The 19,717-nt window shown below is 39.3% G+C and overlaps 1 protein-coding gene across 1 annotated transcript in view; it reads left to right on the top strand.

Moving 5' to 3' along the window:
• The first annotated feature begins 256 nt into the window (after positions 1-256).
• USP38 (ubiquitin specific peptidase 38) overlaps positions 257-19,717 on the top strand; it is a 37,492-nt gene continuing 18,031 nt past the window's right edge. Inside the window, exons 1-6 of the mRNA XM_036762696.1 lie at positions 257-1,521; positions 5,666-5,801; positions 10,435-10,564; positions 11,683-11,784; positions 15,292-15,450; positions 19,006-19,199. Of these exons, the coding sequence (XP_036618591.1) occupies positions 840-1,521; positions 5,666-5,801; positions 10,435-10,564; positions 11,683-11,784; positions 15,292-15,450; positions 19,006-19,199 (1,403 nt within the window). The 5' untranslated portion in view covers positions 257-839. The remainder of the gene's footprint in view (positions 1,522-5,665; positions 5,802-10,434; positions 10,565-11,682; positions 11,785-15,291; positions 15,451-19,005; positions 19,200-19,717) is intronic.

The raw sequence follows: 19,717 nt of genomic DNA, 5'->3' as shown, positions 1-19,717 counted from the left end.
CACCGCGGTCGCCTGTGACTGGACAGAACTTCCCCAGTGACGACGCAGCCGGGAGCGTCGGCTACGTCGCCGCGTGACTGTGCTGGAGGGGCGGAGACAAGAAGGGGAGGGGGCGGGGAAATTAAGTAGGGGAGGAGGGCGCGCCTGCGCATTAATTGGCAGAGGCGGGGAGGGGAGGGGAGGGAAGGGGGGGCGGGAGGGGAAGGGGGGAGGTCCAAGGAAGGGGCGGGGCCCCAGCCCGGCCCACCTCAGGCTTAAAAAGGGGCGTGGCCCTCCTCTTCCACTTCCAACTGACCTAGATTTTCCTCACTTCCTGTTTGGAGCTGCTTCTGTATCCGGGGTCAACGGGGTTCTGTCTCTTTCCTCGCTAGTTCCCGGTCCGGTTTTCTCTTTCGGTTCTGCCGGAGCTCGCCCCGACCTTCTTCTAACCCCGGGAGTCGGGGGAGGGGCGAAGACCAAAGACCTTTCCTCCTCCCTGGGCTCCGCGACCCCCGCCGCTACTCCGCGGCCGGCGCCCATGGTGAGGGAGGCCGCCGGCCCGGGACCGCGGCGAGCTTCTACTACGGACGAGGCGGCGTTGGCGGGTGTCGGGCCTCGGGCGCCTCGGCGGCAGCAGAGCCGGAGGAGCGGAGCGTTGGCGGCTCCGGTGCGGGCTCCGTCCCGTCCTGGGCGGCCCCCCGCACGCGCTCCCTCTCGGATGGGCCCGCCCGCCCCATAGATGTTGCTGCTGAGGCGGCGGCGGCGGCGGTGGCCGGTCCAGCTGCTGCCCCCCCTGGCCTCTGCCCGGGTCCTCTCATCCTTTCTGCTGCCACCCCCTGTCCCGTGCCGCCCCCGCCGCCATGGACAAGATCCTGGAGGGCTTGGTGAGCTCGTCGCACCCGCTGCCGGTCAAGAAGGTGATCGTGCGCAAGGTGGTGGAGTCGGCCGAGAACTGGCTGGACGAGGCGCAGTGCGAGGCCATGTTCGGCCTCACGACGAGGCTCATCCTCGAGGGCCAAGACCCCTTTCAAAGGCAGGTGGGACACCAGGTGCTGGAGGCCTATGCCCGCTACCACCGATCGGAGTTCGAGAGCTTCTTCAACAAGAGTTTTGTGTTGGGCCTTCTGCAGCGCGGCTACCGCACGCTGGACAGGAAGGACGTGGCCATCCTAGACTACATCCACAATGGGCTAAAGCTGATCATGAGCTGCCCGTCGGTGCTGGACCTGTTCAGCCTGCTGCAGGTGGAGGTCCTGCGCATGGTGTGCGAGAGGCCCGAGCCGGCGCTGTGTGCACGGCTGAGCGACCTCCTGAGCGACTTCGTGCAGTGCATCCCCAAAGGGAAGCTGTCGGTGGCCTTCTGCCAGCAGCTGGTCCGGACCATAGGCCACTTCCAGTGCGTGTCCACCCAGGAGAAAGAGCTGCGGGAGTATGTCGCACAGGTGACCAAAGTAAGCAACTTGCTGCAGAACATTTGGAAGGCTGAACCTTCCACGCTGCTGCCTTCCCTGCAAGAAGTTTTTGCAAGTATCTCTTCCACTGGTAAGGAGTTTTCTTGTAATTTTCTAACGTGAATTTGTATCAGGAGCTCCATAAGTAAAATTAACCCCTCCCTCCCTCTAAAAAACAAAACACTCACAAACTCACTGGGCAGTAACCACGTCCAAAGATTTGTTGAACTCTTGTTTTCTTCAGGTCTCCCAGCGCTTTATAAATACACTAAAAGCAATATTTGTTCAACATTCAGTTAGCGGGCTCATCGTACCGACACTGCGGAACCTGGGAGATAAGGAAGATTGATAATGCCCTTTCAGAGCTTAGACTCTAGTTGGAGGTGAGGAGTATGAAAACAAGGATAAAAAGGCTGTAATTATCATAACACGAAGAAGTAGGAAGAAGGCCTTAATATACGGGTACAGGCAAAGTAGTTTTGGAGGTTCCACAGACAAATCCCTCCTGTGTCGAGGATTCATGATGGTAGGTGGCGTTTGAAATGGTCAAGGATAGATAAGATTTTCAGTGGCGGAGATGTGACATTCAGGGCATTTCAGGAAAGAGGAAATGTATAAACAAAAGTTTGGAGATTGGGAAAGCTCCTGAGACTTGAGGATTAAAGGGGACTATGCTGGTGTATAGGGAAGGTAGTGGGAAATATAAAATAGGGCCACATCATGGAAGGCTTTAATGTCTCTCAGCTCCCAGTGTATTCACTGCCTGTCCCCCATAATCTAAATGAAGGTTCTCTTTCATCTCTGCCTTCAGACTTTCCTAGCTTCTTTCAAGTCCCATCTAAAATCCCACCTTCTACTGCAGACCTTTCCAAATTCCTCTTAATTCCAATGCCTTCCCTCTATTGACCATTTCCTTTTTATCTTGTATATGGCTTATCCCTGTACATATTTGTTTCCATGTTGTCTTCTCTGTTAATTACATTTGAGCTCCTCCCAGGCAGGCACTGCCTTTTGCTCTTTTATATACCCAGTGCATAGCACAGTGCCTGGCACATAGTAAGTACTTAATAAATTCTCATTAACTGACTGGTAAGAAAAGTCAAGAGAAATACATTTTACAGCTAGGTGACTAAGGAGAGTGTGGTAGTAGGGTGAACAAAAATAGGGAGATCAGAAGCTGGAGGTGATTAGTGGAAGAAGGTCAGTTTTGTTTTAGAATAAGTTTTAAAACTACTAGGTTATAGGAACATAAATTTAGAGCTGCAAGATACCTTAGTAACCATGCAGTCCAGTTTGCCTTATTTTACAGTCGGAAAAACCTGAGACCCAGAGAAATTCATGGATTTGTCCAACGTCATATAGGTGGTGACTGGATTCTCAACCCAGGTTCCCTGACTCTCAGCCAGTGGTGTGTCTGTTGCTACATGCTCCACTCTGTCAAGAAAACTAGTGACATTAATAAAGCTTCTGTACTACTTTGCCTTTGCTCAAGTTATTTATGGACTGTTTTGAAGATGAAGTTTTTTCCTAATCATTAATGACTCATAATCACAGGGTAAACATTATAGCTAACTGAATTGGCTTAATGTAATGTCTCGTATTTCTGTGAATATCCTAAGACTTTCCAGAAAGTAATTTGCGTCCTTACTCAACCTGTCACTAATATTTTATTCCTATCCATTGCAATTTTTGTTCTCTAACATGTAGAAGGGGAGAATAAGATTAGGAATGTGTAATGATGGGAATTTAGAAATATAAATAGTTTTTTGGGGTGAATTCTAAAGAACAGTATCCACAGATAAAGGTGCAAGGAGAAGAGGGAAGTAGGCCTTCTTGGGGTCCTAGATGTAATCATCAGGAAATCTTCTCACCTAGGGCTTCTCATTTCTTATTCTGGTCTGGTATTTCCTGATCTGGAGGTGTCCTGGGGTTAAAGGCCTGCTCCCAGCACTAAATTACCTTTGTTTTCCACACCCAGTCTACACATTCTCATTTGATATGTCATTTATCTGTAATTATATACCCTAATTATACTAGTCATGTCTGCTTTGTCATCCCCCTCTGCTCAAAAACCTGCAATAATTTCCCATTGCTTACTCAATAAAATTTAATTTTGTAAGCTGATGTTTAAGGCTCTCCTTGCAGTGGCCTCGTCCTACCTTTTTAACTTTGTGTCCCCCTAGCCCTCAACTATAAACTCATTCCCAAATTATTCCTCAAACTTTCTAGGCTCTTCACTCCTTTGGAGTTTGCCTTCTAGCGAAATCTTACCCATTTTTTAGTATTTTTCCTTAGTTAAAAGGAAGCATCCAATTTTGAAGTAAGAAAGTAGGTATTTCCAGATATGACTGACATAAAAACAAAAGGCATTAGCAAAACTTTGTGAAATGCAGCCTCCCTTCCCAGTTTGCCATCCTTACTTTCCTTCTTTGCTGATTACCTCCCAGTGGAATGTGATCTCTTCACAGAACTCCCTAAACTCCTCATTCATTGCCTCCTTTGTAGCCCTTGATTATACTGTTTTGGGCAAATTATTCCTGCTCTGGGTAAATTAATTATTCCTATACTCTTATCTTCCTATTAGGTTGTGTAAATTCCTTGAAAACAAAGGACCATATTTTATTAATCTTTGTATCCTAAACATAATGATTCACCAAGTCAGTCAATTTATTGATTAATTTCTTGTGTGGTTTGTAGAGATAAAGCTGGTAAGAAGCACGCACTCTAGGTTGACATCCTAAATCAACTTTCAGTTACTAGTAGAAATGGGGTCTGCTTTTAGACTTTGCTCCCCTCAAATCATACTTGATGAGAACTGTAATCATCTATACCTACTTAAAATACTTTATCACTACTTATATGCTAAGAAAAAAATGGGATGTTGGAATTTTAGGCGGTGCTACATTCCATGCTATATGTTATACCTGTTCGGTCACTTTTAGTTATGCCTGACTCTCTGTGACTCCGTTTGGGGGTTTCTTGGCAAACATACTGGAGTAGTTTGCTATTTCTTTCTCCAGCTTATTTTATAGATGAGGAAACTGAGGCAAACAGATCTAAGTGACTTACCCAGAGTCACACAGCTAGTAAATGTCTGAAATCATATTTGAACTCTGATCTTCCTGACTCCAGACCAGGACTCTCTCCATCCACTTCGCATTTAATGTGAATACCAATTAAAATTGTCAAGTTTTTTCAAAGTATTTTTAAATTATCATTTTAATCCATATATGTCATTGTAACTTTGTTAATATTCTGTCATAAATTGAGTAATTTATCTAATGCGTTAATGTTTGCCTCTCTCCTTTTATCCTCCTTTTTATCTCAGTGGATGTGATGAAAGTAATTTTTTACCTCTTAATGTAACTAATATGAATTTGATACCTGGCATTTATACTTTATAAAGTTTTAATTTGATCCTCACTACAAATGCTCTGTGAAAACTATCTCAAGTAGTATTTTTCTCATCTTCCTAATAAGAAAACTCGTACTGAGAGAATTTGAGACTTTTACCCCCAATTTCATTTACGTACTAAGTGGCAGAGCAGGATTGAAACCCATTAGCAGTATTGATTAGGTTCATTTAATGGTTGTTACTTTGAAATAAAATGTCAAATTATGTAGTTGTATACCACTTTCTGTTATAAACTGTAACACACACATATGTGGAAAATAAACATTATAGCTCCTGCTATGTGCCTGACACTGGACTAAGAGGAGATTTTTGTTTGTTTTAACTTGATATCTCATTGGATCTGGGAAATGGGTACTATTATCTTCATATTTTATGGTTGAGAAAACTGGCAGACATGTTAAGTGACTTGCCTAGGTGCATTCCTGAGGGCCAGATTTGAATTCAGGTCTTCCTGATTACAAGTCCAGCTTTCTCTAGCCATTGTACCACCAGCTGTTTCTGGTCATTAAACAGATAATATATTCCATAAATATAAACGTTAGCACAAAATAAATATATAATAATGAATAAAAAAATAACCTTGATATTTTTAATAAGTAAGACATTCCAGACTTTTGACTATCTGTTGCATGGATGTACATAAGATGTACTTTAAGAATATATATGCCACCATTTTCCTCCTTTTACTATGTTAAAGGATGTCTTTGGGATATAGCATAACAAAATCTTATGTTGTAATTTATATTCTCTTAATATGTTTCTAATGTGCCATATTCCTCAGGCTTTATTTGGACTTTCTTGTTGTATGTTTTTTAAATAGATGCTTCATTTGAACCCTCCGTTGCCTTGGCGAGTCTTGTGCAGCATATTCCACTGCAGATGATTACAGTTCTCATCAGGAGCCTTACCACGGATCCAAATGTAAAAGATGCAAGCATGACTCAAGCTCTGTGCAGGTATTCATGTCACTATATTGACGATGATTGTAGATTTGTAAGCAAGAGACATTTTTAATTAAATTAAATTAAGTTTTCTGAAATCACTACCAAACCCACTTTTAGTTTTTTAAACAAAGTAACAAGATCATAAAACAATTTTTTCATACTTTAAAGTCATAACAGTGCAAAGTGCTATATATCCAGGATTCTCATAAAACTAACCCCTTCTCTCTACTCCACAGACTCCCTTCCCCCTCTCCCAAACCCTAACCATTCCGTCTCCAGAATTTTAAATTTCCTCACTTGTTTCTTCGTTTCTATGTTCACATATTTTGGTCTTTGTTTAAAAGGCTTTTGTCTAATTCTTTTTTAGCTTTCATTCAGTCTGCTTCCTGTCACTATCAGCTTTAAATGAATTAACCTACCCCTAATGCCTTCATTTTCTCACCACCTCTTCTTTTCCTTCCTTAACCTCATTCATCATTATTCTCCCCTCCCCCACCTGATAGAACCTAAGCTTCTTAGGGCAGAGATTGTTTTGTTCTTGCCTTTGGATACCTAGCACTTATATATAGTGCCTGACTTGTTGACTGAATGAATACTATACCAAAACTATACTCTTGGTGCTCTCATTCACCTTCAAATTTATGGAAATTTTAACACTACTGCAACCTATCCCTTTTCCTTAAATTTTTCTTCTTATGCTTTCTATTACCCTTATGTTTTCCTGGTTCTTTCATTTTTTCATTTTTTTTTTATTTAATATATTTAGTTTTCAGCATTGATTTTCACAAGGGTTTGATTTACAAATTTTCTCCCCATTTCTGCCCTCCCCCCCACTCCAAGATGGCGCATATTCTGGTTGCCCTGTTCCCCAGTCAGCCCTCCCTTCCGTCACCCCACTCCCCTCTCATCCCCTTTTCCCTTTCTTGTAGGGCAAGATAAATTTCTACGCCCCATTGCCTGTGTATCTTATTTTCTAGTTGCATGCAAAAACTTTTTTTGTTGTTTTTGAACATCTGTTTTTAAAACTTTGAGTTCCAAATTCTCTCCCCTCTTCCCTTCCCACCCTCCCTCCCTAAGAAGTCAAGCAATTCAACATAGGCCACATGCGTATCATTATGTATAACCCTTCCACAATACTCATGTTGTGAAAGACTCACTATATTTTGCTCCTTCCTAACCTATCCCCCTTTATTGAATTTTCTCCTTTGACCCTGTCCCCTTTCGAAAGTGTTTGTTTTTGGTTACCTCCACCCCCATCTGCCCTCCCTTCTATCATCCCCCCTTTTTTTTATCTTCTTCTTCCTCCTTTTTTCCTGTGGGGTAAGTTACCCAATTGAGTATGTATGGCATTCCCTCCTCAGGTCAAATCTGATGAGAGCAAGATTCACTCATTCCCCCTCACCTGCCTTCTCTTCTCTTCCTTCAGAACCACTTTTTCTTGCCACTTTTATGCGAGATAATTTACCCCATTCTATCTCTCCCTATCTCCCTCTCTCAATATATTCCTCTCTCATTCCTTAATTTGATTTTATTTCTTTTAGATATCTTCCCTTCATCTTCAACTCACCCTGTGCCCGCTCGCGCGCGCTCTCTCTCTCTCTCTTTCTCTCTCTCTCTCTCTTTCTCTCTCTCTCTCTCTCTCTCTCTCTCTCCCTCTCTCCATATATACACACACACACACACACACATACATACATACATACACACTCACATATACATATATATACATAAACATATATATATGAATATTCCCTTCAGCTACCCTAATACTGAGGTCTCATGAATCATACATCTCTTGCAATTTCTTTTTCTTGATTACCTTTTCATGTGTTTGAAAGTCAAATTTTCTATTCAGCTCTGGTCTTTTCACTGAGAAAGCTCTAAAGTCCTCTATTTTATTGAAAGTCCATATTTTGCCTTGGAGCATGATACTCAGTTTTGCTGGGTAGGTGATTCTTGGTTTTAATCCTAGTTCCATTGACCTCCAGAATATCGTATTCCAAGCCCTTCGATCTCTTAATGTAGAAGCTGCTAGATCTTGAGTTCAGATTGTGTTTCCACAATACTCAAATTGTTTCTTTCTGGCTGCTTGCAGTATTTTCTCCTTGATTTGGGAGCTCTGGAATTTGGTGACAACATTCCTAGATTTCTTTCTGGGGTCTATTTGAGGAGGCAATCTGTGGATTCTTTCCATCGCTATTTTACCCTCTGGTTCTAGAATATCAGGGCAGTTCTCCTTGATAATTTCTTGAAAGATGATATCTAGGCTCTTTTTTTGATCATGGCTTTCAGGTAGTTCAGTAATTTTTAAATTATCTCTCCTGAATCTATTTTCCAGGTCAGTGGTTTTTCCAATGAGATATTTTACATTGTCTTCCATTTTTTCATTCCTTTGGTTTTTTTTATAATATCTTGATTTCTCATAAAGTCACTAGCTTCCACTTGCTCCAGTCTAATTTATAAGGTAGTATTTTCTTCAGTGGTGTTTTGGACCTCCTTTTCCATTTGGCTAATTCTGCCTTTCAAGGCATTCTTCTCCTCATTGGCTTTTTGGAGCTCTTTTGCCATTTGATTTAGTCTATTTTTTAAGGTGTTGTTTTCTTCAGTGTATGTTTCAGCATTTTTTTGGGTCTCCTTTAGCAAGTCATTGACTTGTTTTTCATGGTTTTCTCGCATCCTTCTCATTTCTCTTCCCAATTTTTCCTCTACTTCTCTAACTTGCTTTTCCAAATCCTTTTTGAGCTCTTCCATGGCCTGAGATCAGTTCATGTTTTTCTTGGAGGCTCTTGTTGTAGGCTCTTTGACTTTGTTGACTTCTGGCTGTATGTTTTGGTCTTCTTTGTCACCAAAGAAAGAATCCAAAGTCTGAGACTGAATCTGGGTGCGTTTTTGCTGCCTGGCCATATTCCCAACCAACTAACTTGAGTTTTTCAGTGGGGTATGACTGCTTGTAGACTAGAGAGTTTTATGTTCCAAGCTTGGGGGGATGTGCCAGCTCTGCCACACCAGCACTCCTCCTTCCCCAAGAACCCCCAGCCCCGACTGGACTTAGATCTTCAACAGGCTCTGCACTCCTGCTCTGATCTGCCACTTAATTCCTCCCACCAAGTGGGCCTGGGGCCAGAAGCAACTGCAGCTGTAGTTCTGTAGCTGCCCCACCTTCCACTGACCCCAAGGTGGTAGCCAAACAGCAAACTCCTTCCATTCCCGCAGCTTTTCCCACTAACCTTCTCTGTTGTCTTTGGTGTTTGTGGGTTGAGAAGTCTGGTAACTGCTGCAGCTCACTGATTCAGGGCGCTAGGGCAAGCTCCGCCCGGCTCCTGGTGTGGTTGGTTCGGGAAGCGCACACTGGGCTCTGCTCCGCTCCACTCCCAGCTCCGTGTAGGATAGACCTCACCCAGAGACCATCCAGGCTGTCCTGGGCTGGATCCCTGCTTCCCTCTGCTGTTTTGTGGGTTCTGCAGTTCTAGAATTGGTTCAGAGCCAATTTTTATAGGTTTTTGGAGGGACTCGGTGGGGAGGTCACACTAGTCCCAGCTTTTCAGCTGCCATCTTGGCTCTGCCCTTTCCTGGTTCTTTTTTAGTTTCTTTGATTCTGCCTTTCTGTCTCAAGATTTAGCCTTTAGCTCTTTTCCCTTTCTTTAAAAAAAAATTGAGGAGAATAAGGAAATAGTGTCAAACTCACATAGAAATAGGGACACTAATAAATACGTAAGAATCTCCACACATTGACTTCATTTTAAAGTGTAATATCTGTGTTTTATTGTATTTTTATTGATTTTGTTAAATATTTCCCATTTACAATTTAATCTAGTTCAGACCATAACTCAGGAGTTGACACTTGTGATTAAGGGATCTTCCAACCAAGACTCCTTCAACCAGTGCAAACTGACAACCATTCTATAGCATTCTTTTGTCAGATCGTTATATTATAAACTCCAGGAGGACAGGGATGGTCCTTTATTCATCTCTCTTATTCTTCACAGTGTCTCACTCATGGGCACTCATATATTCAGTCCATAGTCAGTAGACATTTATTAAACATGTACTGTGTGCCAGGCACTGTGCTAAAAATACAGATAAGAAAAGGAAAGACAGTACCTACTGGATTGTGGTTTACAATCTAATTGGGGAAGACAGCACACAAAAGAAAGGTGGAAAGTGGGGCTGGGGGATGATGAAGAAAAAGAGGATATACAGCTCTATAGAAAATGAGATGCCTGTGCTGTCCCTTCTCCTTAAATGTACTTTATTACTCTACCTTCTGATTGGAGGGACAAAGGGTAGTAACAATGTGGATTGGATCTTGCATAATGATGAGAGTTCCTGATGAGTTTACTGGGGGCATGGTGGAAAAGTACAAGAAGTCCAAAATGGGTGGGAAATGAGATGTTTGAGGAGAAACTCAAATACTTGTTTTGAATGAGTGAATGGATAATGATTTAAACAGTTTCTTAGAAGTATGTTAGATGGAGAGGGAATTCACTGCTGTTTATTCATCTGAGAACCTACATTTTTGTTCTCATCTTAATCCTTTGTAAAAAAAAAATAAATTAGTGCTCTGTATTGGAACTCTTGCTGTTCCTGAGCAAAATATTTTGAAAATATGCTTACAGGTTTTTTCTGATTTTCTTTTGTCTTTCAGAATGATTGATTGGTTATCTTGGCCTTTGGCACAGCATGTGGAGACTTGGGTGATTGCACTGCTGAAAGGACTGGCAGCAGTCCAGAAGTTTACTATTTTGATAGATGTTACTTTGCTCAAAATTGAATTGGTAGGTGGGATGAGAACCTTTCCATTTAAGGGATATAATGAACAAATTAATGCTTTTGCCTATTTGGAAGGTGGGAAAGGGAGTACTTGCTGAAGGTATGTGAATATTCAGTTAATCAGTTAGAGATTGTACTTGCTTATGAATTATTTGTGCATAATTAAGATAAAAGTACTTTCTAAAGGCCCTTTTAAAATACAGTGTTGTATTAGGAGGGCAGAGTTTATAATCTCAAAGAGGATCATATATGTGTCTGAAAGGTTCGGAACCGCCGGATATAAGAAACTCTCAAAGTAGGAGGCAGAAGAATCAAAGCATATATTTAGGCTCCACAGTAACCAACCCATGAACCAGCATCCCCATTTTGACATATTGATCAAAAGCTCCCAGGCCCAATAAGTACGCCTTACAAGAGTAACCAGGAGGCTACAGAGAAGCATGATGGTGTAAAACAAAATCATGCTTCCCCCTCTATGGTAAAAAGATTACCCACTGGCCTCAAGTCCTTGTTCAGCTTCCTCCCATAGGTCAGCTCTGCTACTGGCAGCTCCTGCTTCAGCTTCGGCTGTGGCTGTAGCTATAGCAGCCTCTGGCTCCAACGGAAGCTGTTTTTAACCATCTGGCTTCTGCGGGGGTGTAAGGTATGCCGGGGAAAGCACAGGTTCTTTCGATCAGCTTAAGCAAGGTGAAGGGGCCGACAAGCTTACTCCAGTCCAACATACAAACAGCATTCAGTTCAGGGGCAAAAGCCAAACTAGTCAAGGGCACTTGTTGACTAAGTGCTAAGGAGCCCATTTTTGGTTGCCAACACAAGTGTTACAATTGAAGTATCCATAGTAATAGCTCATATTCCTATAGCTATTTAAGGTTTGGAAAATCCCTATCTTATATAAAGACATATTTCTAATAAGATTATGTAGCTAGAAGTATTTCATTGTATAGTACTTAGACCTCTGCAGAGTTTTGGGGGATTTTCTAGATTATGCCAAGTACAAAAATAAAAAAAGGTTACTTCAGAAGAAATTTTGGTAACTTAAAATATCTTAGACTAGGCAGTCTTTAACATGTTCATGCTTTTTTGAAAAAATGAAACATGATGAATATTTGAATTTGTTTTAAAGGTTTTTAATCGACTTTGGTTTCCTCTTGTGAGACCTGGTGCTCTTGCAGTTCTTTCCCACATGTTGCTTAGTTTTCAGCATTCTCCAGAGGCTTTCCATTTGGTAAGTTACTTTTCCATTTTATTTCTAAATGCTAAATTGCTTTTAAAATTTTTAGTCAGGTTTTATATTCTCAAAATGAGGTCGTTTCACCATATTAGCAGTAGGCTATTTAAGATACTACATAGGGGATAAATAAGACATTCTGCACTTGTAGTCTAGGCAACTCAGGTTCCTTCTGCCTCTTAACTCATGACCTCTCAGGGTCCCCTAAGGCAACTCTCTAGGACTTAAAAAGTTACAGATAAGTTACTGTTTTGTGTTTGGTGGGAGTTTCCACCCAGAAATTCCCAGCATTGTGGAATTACAGGTCTGGATTTTATTTTTTTCATGGAGATTATAATACTTGAACCACCTGTGTCAGCGTAAAGAAAATGCCTTGTAAATGTTACAACTCTGAATCTGGGTTAAAAATTAAGGAGTATTTTCAAAACTTGAAAGGATAGAATTTTTTTTTCACTGACCTTTTTGGTGACATGTAGTGAATAGGTAGAATTCTTTTAAACACAAAACTCTTTATAAGAACGACCTTGAAGTAAAGAAATAACATGGATCACACAATATTGATTAAAGATAAGGCTCCTAAAAGTTCCAGAATGATATGGAAAGAGCTTAACTTCCCTCTTCCTCCCCTTCTTCCACTCCCCATCTATGTCCTTTGTTCCAAACGTTAATTTCTTGAAAAAATTGCTTTTATTTGATTCTTCTATTTATTCAGTCACCAGGACAGTAGAAGGTGACACTTCAGCTAAGTCTAGGCAGAAATGAGGTTGGAGCGCATTCCAGGCATCAGAGAACAGAGATGGGAAATGGAGTGCCATGAAAGAGAAGTAGTAAGAGGGCTAGGTTGCCTGGTCCATAGAGTGAACAAAGCAGAAGAGTGTGTGTAAGTCATTTGGGGCCAGGTTGTGAGGAGCTTTAAATGCCAAACAGAGAATGTTGTTGTTTGCTCCCGGGGGTAATAGGGAGGCACTGAAGTTTGCATCCCCCTGCATCCTTATCCACATCTGGCCACTGGACCCAGATGGCTCCAGAAGTTTAGAAAGTGAGGCTGGTGACTTTGCACAGCCCTCTCTCATTTAAACCTAGTTCACTTGCATGTCATGGTCCTCCTCGAGAATGAAGGACAAATAGTAACCTCTGTAAGTAGAGAGCTTCCAGTTGGGCAACATGGCTGCTTTCTTTTTTCCTCTTTCTTCTCTCCATAGGATACCACACCCCTACCTACTGGTATTCTGCCCAAAGAGAACGAAAATTTTAATCTCTGAAACTTTTTTTTGTTGTTATTTTGGGGTTTTTCTTGAAGACTAACCTTAACTCCACATCACTCTGGTCCCAGATCAAGCTCTATTTGGTCACTGGGCCCTGATTAGCTCAGAACAAATGCAAATAACAATTTGTTTTGGCCAGAAACCCTGAGGATCTTTCCCTCCCCTTTTTTTTTAAGAGTCCATTCTTTGCCTCATTTTTATTAAGTCTCATTGAATGGGCATTGCCTCCGTCAAGCAGAGACCTGTTAAAAACCTGAGCTTGAAAAGACCAAGGTTCACCACTGCATCCTGGGCCATCTCCAGTTGTCCTGATCCATATCTGGCCACTGGACCCAGATGGCTCTGAAGGCGAAAGTGAGGCTGGTGACTTTGCACAGCCCTCCCTCACTTAAATCCAGTTCTTGTGCATGTCGTGGCATCGTCTCCCTGATATCATGGTCCTCTTTGAGAACAAAGGACAAATAGCAAGCAGCAAAGTTTGAGTGCTATTACAATCATCTTACTACAATAATAAAAAGTAAGGAGTGAGGCATGAACTAAGGTGGTGATGGTCTTGTGAGTGGATAGTAGGAGGCAAAGGTTTAGAGATATTGTGGAGATAAAGAAAAACCAGATTTGGCAATTGAGGGTATTTAGGGTGTAGAATATTTGAGAGATTACTTGTAATTACATTACAGATTACAAGTACTTGCTTGTAATGAATATAACTTTATGGAGAATAAATCCTTCCATCTTTCCTTTTCTTGTCACTGTAATAGAACTGGAAGTTCAGAATGTGACAGAAGATAAGATACTCTAAGGCCCAGATGTACTTACCAAAGGAAAGGGCAAAGCAAAATGCTGTCCCCAGGGTATTTGGAACAATATAGTTGGATGATTTTTTTTCTTCTCTTCCCCCTCCAATGAATTTTCCCCATTTTGATGTTAACTTCTATTAATTTTTTTTTGGAATGTTGATAATGCTAATTATTTGAAATACCAGCTGTGGAAATTTTAGGAGTCTGTATAGACTGATGACTTTTATTTTTCAAAATTAATACCTGGACTGGAAGCAAGATTAAAGCAATTGAGGATTATTGAGGCTGGAGAAGTGAACTGAAGTATGAGAGAATTCTTTCAAGTAAAGGAAACAGGGCACTAAAAATCATGAGAATGGACTATGGCCAAAAGAACCAATTGTATATAGAGTTTTGGTAGTGAGGAGAGTTGGAAGGTTATGTTTTAGGTGGGAGTAGAAGAATAACGGAAGAGCTTTAGATTGGCTTTTACCGTGCATTATCTGCAGAAAAAACTGTAGGTAGAAAGGTAGCTTCCCATAGTAATTATGCAAAAGAACAGGGTTTGGAGGAAACAGTTATGTTGGATATTTGCAAATAATTGGTTTTACCCCACTCAACAAAACGTCATCCATATCTGCTGAATGCAACAAACTATTTGCTGCAAAATTTAAGTAGTTCCATTCAGAATATCTCTTAGAATAATAGTAGTTGTCATTGGAACCATCCTACCTAATCTTTAGTCTGTGTTGACTTTAGTGGACCCTGTCTATGCCATATATTCTCATTAGTTATATCAATACCAACAGTTTTCCTTTTTGTCTTCTCCCTGAACCATGCATTCATTATTATAAATGGCAAAATTCTAGTCCATTCCCTTAAATAATAGAAGTGGGTCTGTGACATAACAGGTTACAAAGACAAAAATGGCTCATGTTACTAAATTATTTTTTATTCTTAAGAGTAGAGAGTCTTCTCTTACTCTTAGAATAGCTATTGAACCTGTGCCATAACTTGTGTGTGTCCTGTGTGGTTTCTTATTTCCAAGATTTTGAGTAGTGTTATGGTTTACTACATCCACACTAGATGGAGCTCCAAACTAAATTTGGGCTTATCTTTTCGAAAATGTAATTCTCATGGAAGATAGCTGATTAGTGTGACCAAAACTAAGGTTCCTTCCTCCTAAAATATTTTCAGAATGGTAATGTTGACCTCACTATTTTAGAACTTGATATTTTAATATATAATTTATTTCTTAAGAGAATTGCATGAAATTCCATGTAATTCTTAAGGGCTGAAATATTGTCCACATTTTGAGAATACCAAGCTTTTAAAATACAGAATATTCGAAAAATATCTCTTGTGTACCATTAAAATACAGTTTATTAGCTAGGCTGTTACCAGGTTTATCATCTTATAAGTACATTTCAAGTGATTTTTTTCCCTTTTTTTTTCCCCTTTAGATTGTTCCACATGTGGTTAACTTGGTTCACTCTTTTAGAACTGATGGCCTGCCTTCCAGTACAACCTTCCTAGTTCAGTTAACAGAGTTGATACATTGTATGATGTATCATTATTCAGGATTTCCAGATCTTTATGAACCTATTCTGGAAGCCATCAAGGTACAGTGTGACATGAATGTGCAATAACATTGACATGTAAACAACTGAAATGGTGACAACTATGGAGTGTGTCTTGAAAGGAAATAGTAAAGGTTAGCATTCAACATGATCATTAATACGATTTTTATGGACTCCGTAACTTATGGATATATTAATTATCAATTTAAGAGCAGTAATCTACAGTGTTAATGAGAGTGGTGGCTTAGCTCTCCTTTTTATATCCCTCGTGTTAGGAATTATTTGTCTGTAGGTTTCTTATAAGTTGTCTAAATTGGTTGTAGAAGTATTAAAAATTACTATGGACTGTGGTTCTGTCCTAGAAGGTAATTCAGTTAGCCTCTGTGACTAAATATTTCAAAGACAAAAAAAAAAAAGGTAAACCTTGTTTTTCTTTTAATGTAACCTGATTGCTAAATAATTTTTCATCACAGCTTAGTTTATAGGCATATGGATTCAATCATGAATTTTCTTTTGTATTCCCTCCCATTTACATCCTGAACTTAATTCACAGGTTGGCTAATGGGTTTTCCAGTTGAAGTCTTTACTCTCTTCTCATACTGAAACTTTTCTGAGTCAAAAAAACAAAACAAAACATGGTTCTCTTTGTTAAAGTCATATTTATTTCTTGCTAGGCGTTTCTAATTTGAATTTCAAAGAAAACATAATGATCCAAGAAGTAGGACATGTCAGTATATAGAGGAGAGAGAAACAACTTTAAAAAGTGATAGCTTTCATTTTCTTCCACATACTGACTTTATCATAATAGGTCAGTATACTGTCTTGTGCTGTGTATTGTCCTCCAGTTAGTAGATTAAAAAGTATATAAGACTCAGTGAGTTTATAACACATATAACATTATAATCAATACACTGGTATTTTTAAAGGGAGAAAGTAGGGTGGTGTCATGGAAAGAATACTTCATTTGTATCAGTCTGAGTCATTCAGTCTCTCTGAGGCTCATTTACCTCATTTATTAAAATGAGGATGAATGACACTTGAATTACCTTCCTCACAGGGTTGTTCTTAGGATCTAATGAGGTGATTTAAAGTGCTTTTTAATAAAAGCATTTTAAAAATGGAAAATGCTGTCAATTAAAACACTGGGTTCTTCTAGCCAGGGCGTCTGTGTCACTCTGTATAGTATTATATAGAACAGCATTGGAACTTGAGTACTAACTATTTCTCAGTAAACATCTAACTTGGGGTAGAATTTGTCATCTTGAGACCATACCCAATTACCTGCCTGTTGGCTCCTTAGCCTTTATACCATCCTTAATTTCTTTGGTTAGTTGCCACACAGTAAAATTCATTAGCAATTTTCAGTTCTGACTGACCAGTAAAGATTTTATCCTGTGTAGTAAGGTTTTTCTGGTGCTCACTGGTTGGTACATGACCATAGTTATGTTCCCAGCTTATTATAGGTTTGTAGCACTTATTCATCATGGTAGCTCATTATGTGTTGCATATGTGTTTATAAATTACATGAGTACCTTTTACCTACTTAAGAAGATAATTCCTGAGAGTCCATTCTTTTAAATGTTTTTAACCAGTTGAATTGGAAAATATTTTCCAAGTGTTTGGAAAACATTCTGACAGCTTCTATTTTCTTAATTTTCCTTTTTTTTTTAAAACAACTATGGCTTCTCAAGATAGAATAGAAATTGGATCACTGTACAGCCGTGCCTTCCTCTTTGAGTGATATGGGGTGAGAGTCAGGCAAGGCATCATTCATTCTGACAGAAACAAAACTATCAGAAAATAAAATCAGTTTGCTAAACTGGAAACAGTGAGGTTTGTTTTGATCTCTAAAGCTTCCTGGTGACTTACAGATTTGTGTTTTTCAGTTACCAGTAGAAAAAAGTTCTGATAATTGCTTCAGCAAATATAAAAGTAGAGGAATAGATTCAAGTCCTGCCTCTGACACTTACTGGTTATACACCTGAACAAGTACCTTAACCTCTTTAAGACTATAACTTAAAAGAGCAGTTACAGATCTGCCCTGGCACAGGGAATTTTCTCACCAGAAGTTCTCTAAACCAACAATGTCATGGCTCCAGATTTTTTTGAAGTACAAGGTACTGTGCCCCCTATTAAGCACATTTGCAGTTTTTGTAAATAATAATTTTTTTTAAAACTACATGAAGCAGTACAAAGAACAGAGTAGAACCAGGAAAAGACTAGACTATTAAGTACACAAAAAAGTTCATTAGGGATTGTGGAAATAAAAAGGATAACTTTATTACTACTTTGTTATAGTCAATATCTGCATCTTGTGGATTAAAATATCCATAAAGAAAAATTTATGGGAATATGTAGCTTGACTTCTTGAAGATAGTGAGAATATTAATATCTTGTAAGTTTTGGGACATTTCTAAAATATGCTCTATTTTTTGAAATTATGTGTAGCCCTTACTAACATATCTTTTTGCATAATATTTCAGAAAAAATATCTTTTTGTGTCTCTGACAGTAACTTGTTCCCAAATTGGGACTTTGCTCTTAATAATAGAAGCTATGTTATTGCCTTATGGCAGATTGCCATTTACAAGAAATTTTGGTACTTTTCTGAAATCCAATTTAAAACTTAGAAGAAGCTCGTGTGGTCATTGTACTTCGGAGTAAAGTAGTTTCTATGGAAATTAGCTGTTAATGAAAGGAAATCACTTCTTGAAATCATGTTGAAGTGTTACCTTTCTAAAGTTTATGTAGCAAGTGGTTACAGTTTTGGAAAGTCTTGCTTCCACCCACTCCCCTTACTCATTTTCCTTTTGTTTCCTCCTCATACTTCTCTTACCCATCAACTCATTTCAGGTCTTTACTTAAATTTTCTCAACTGCATCATAGAATCAGGTTGGGAAATAACTTTATCTCTTTAAAGAACAATGACTTTTCTACAGAACTAAGAAAATTAAATGGAGTTATTTTAGGTAAAATATGAAGTTTGGCTTGCTAAATATATGTACAACTATGCATCTAAATGTTCCTTTTAGCTCCAAACCAGTTTGCACATGTAATTATGGCGTGAATGTTGAGAAAATAAAATAGTGTGTATAAATGATGCACATATTACATTAAAAGGGCTGTAGATTAATTTATTATTTTTTAGCTTAGTTTATTTGATTGCATTTTGGTTTAGTTCTTCATTTTCCTATCTTGTAAAAACACTATAGCATATTTCCTAACCTAAAAATTTTATATTCATAAAAGTTTGACATACAGGGCACAGTTCAGAAGTGACATACAGTATATATATTTTATGTATATAATATATGTCTTTGTAGTGTTGTTAAAATTGATAGTCTGACTCTAGGAAGATTTATTTTGGCTCTGTAATGTACTTTGAGTCTTTGATGACTAGCCAGACAATTTTACTGTCTGATTTCAAAGCCAACTAAGAGATAATTTTGGGTTGTAAAAGTGGGAAATTGTGATATGACAGGTAAAGAAAACTTAAGTCTAACTAGAAACCTACCACTGTAGCAGTACTGGTTAATTCAAAAGCAAAACATAATACGTTAAACTTTTTTCCCCTTTTTTTTCTTTTAATAATCTACAGGATTTTCCTAAACCCAGTGAAGAGAAGATTAAATTGATCCTCAATCAAAGTGCCTGGACTTCTCAGTCTAATTCCTTGGCATCTTGTTTGTCTAGACTTTCTGGAAAATCTGAAACTGGGAAAACTGGTCTGATTAACCTAGGAAATACTTGTTATATGAACAGTGTGATACAGGCACTATTCATGGCCACAGAGTAAGTTTAAACTTAAGAATGTTTTATATAGTGAACAAACATTTGTTAAACTCCTATGATATGAAAAGCTAGGCAAAATATAAAGTCAAAGAAGTCTTGGCCTCACTCCTCAAGAAGCTCAAAATCTAGTGTAGAACCAATGCACACCAACAACTTATAAGTGTTAAGCTGCTATCTGCTAGGTGATAGGGATACAGGAGAAAGTTCCTACCCTCCAGGAATTTACATTTCATATATACAATGTATAATGAGCATAAACCCCATAAAAGCTTCAGAAGTACTATGGATTATAAGAAAGAATAGATCATTTATGATTCTGACAGGATTAGGAAAGGGGTCATGGAAGAGCTTGGGATTTGAGCTGGATCTTGAAAGATAATAGGATTTTAACAGACAGAGATTGGGTTATTGCAGGTATAAACAAAATCTGTCAGGATACTGTTCCATGGAACAAAAAGCACCACCATTCAGCATATGGATGAGTTGAGGAGAAGGCTGGATAGGATTGAAAAGGTTCT

This window comes from Trichosurus vulpecula, chromosome 6 (assembly GCF_011100635.1).
Source record: "Trichosurus vulpecula isolate mTriVul1 chromosome 6, mTriVul1.pri, whole genome shotgun sequence".
In the NCBI taxonomy this organism is placed as follows: domain Eukaryota; kingdom Metazoa; phylum Chordata; class Mammalia; order Diprotodontia; family Phalangeridae; genus Trichosurus; species Trichosurus vulpecula.
The sequence above is the reverse complement of the archived record's forward strand: the minus strand, read 5'-3'. Positions and strand labels throughout refer to the sequence as shown.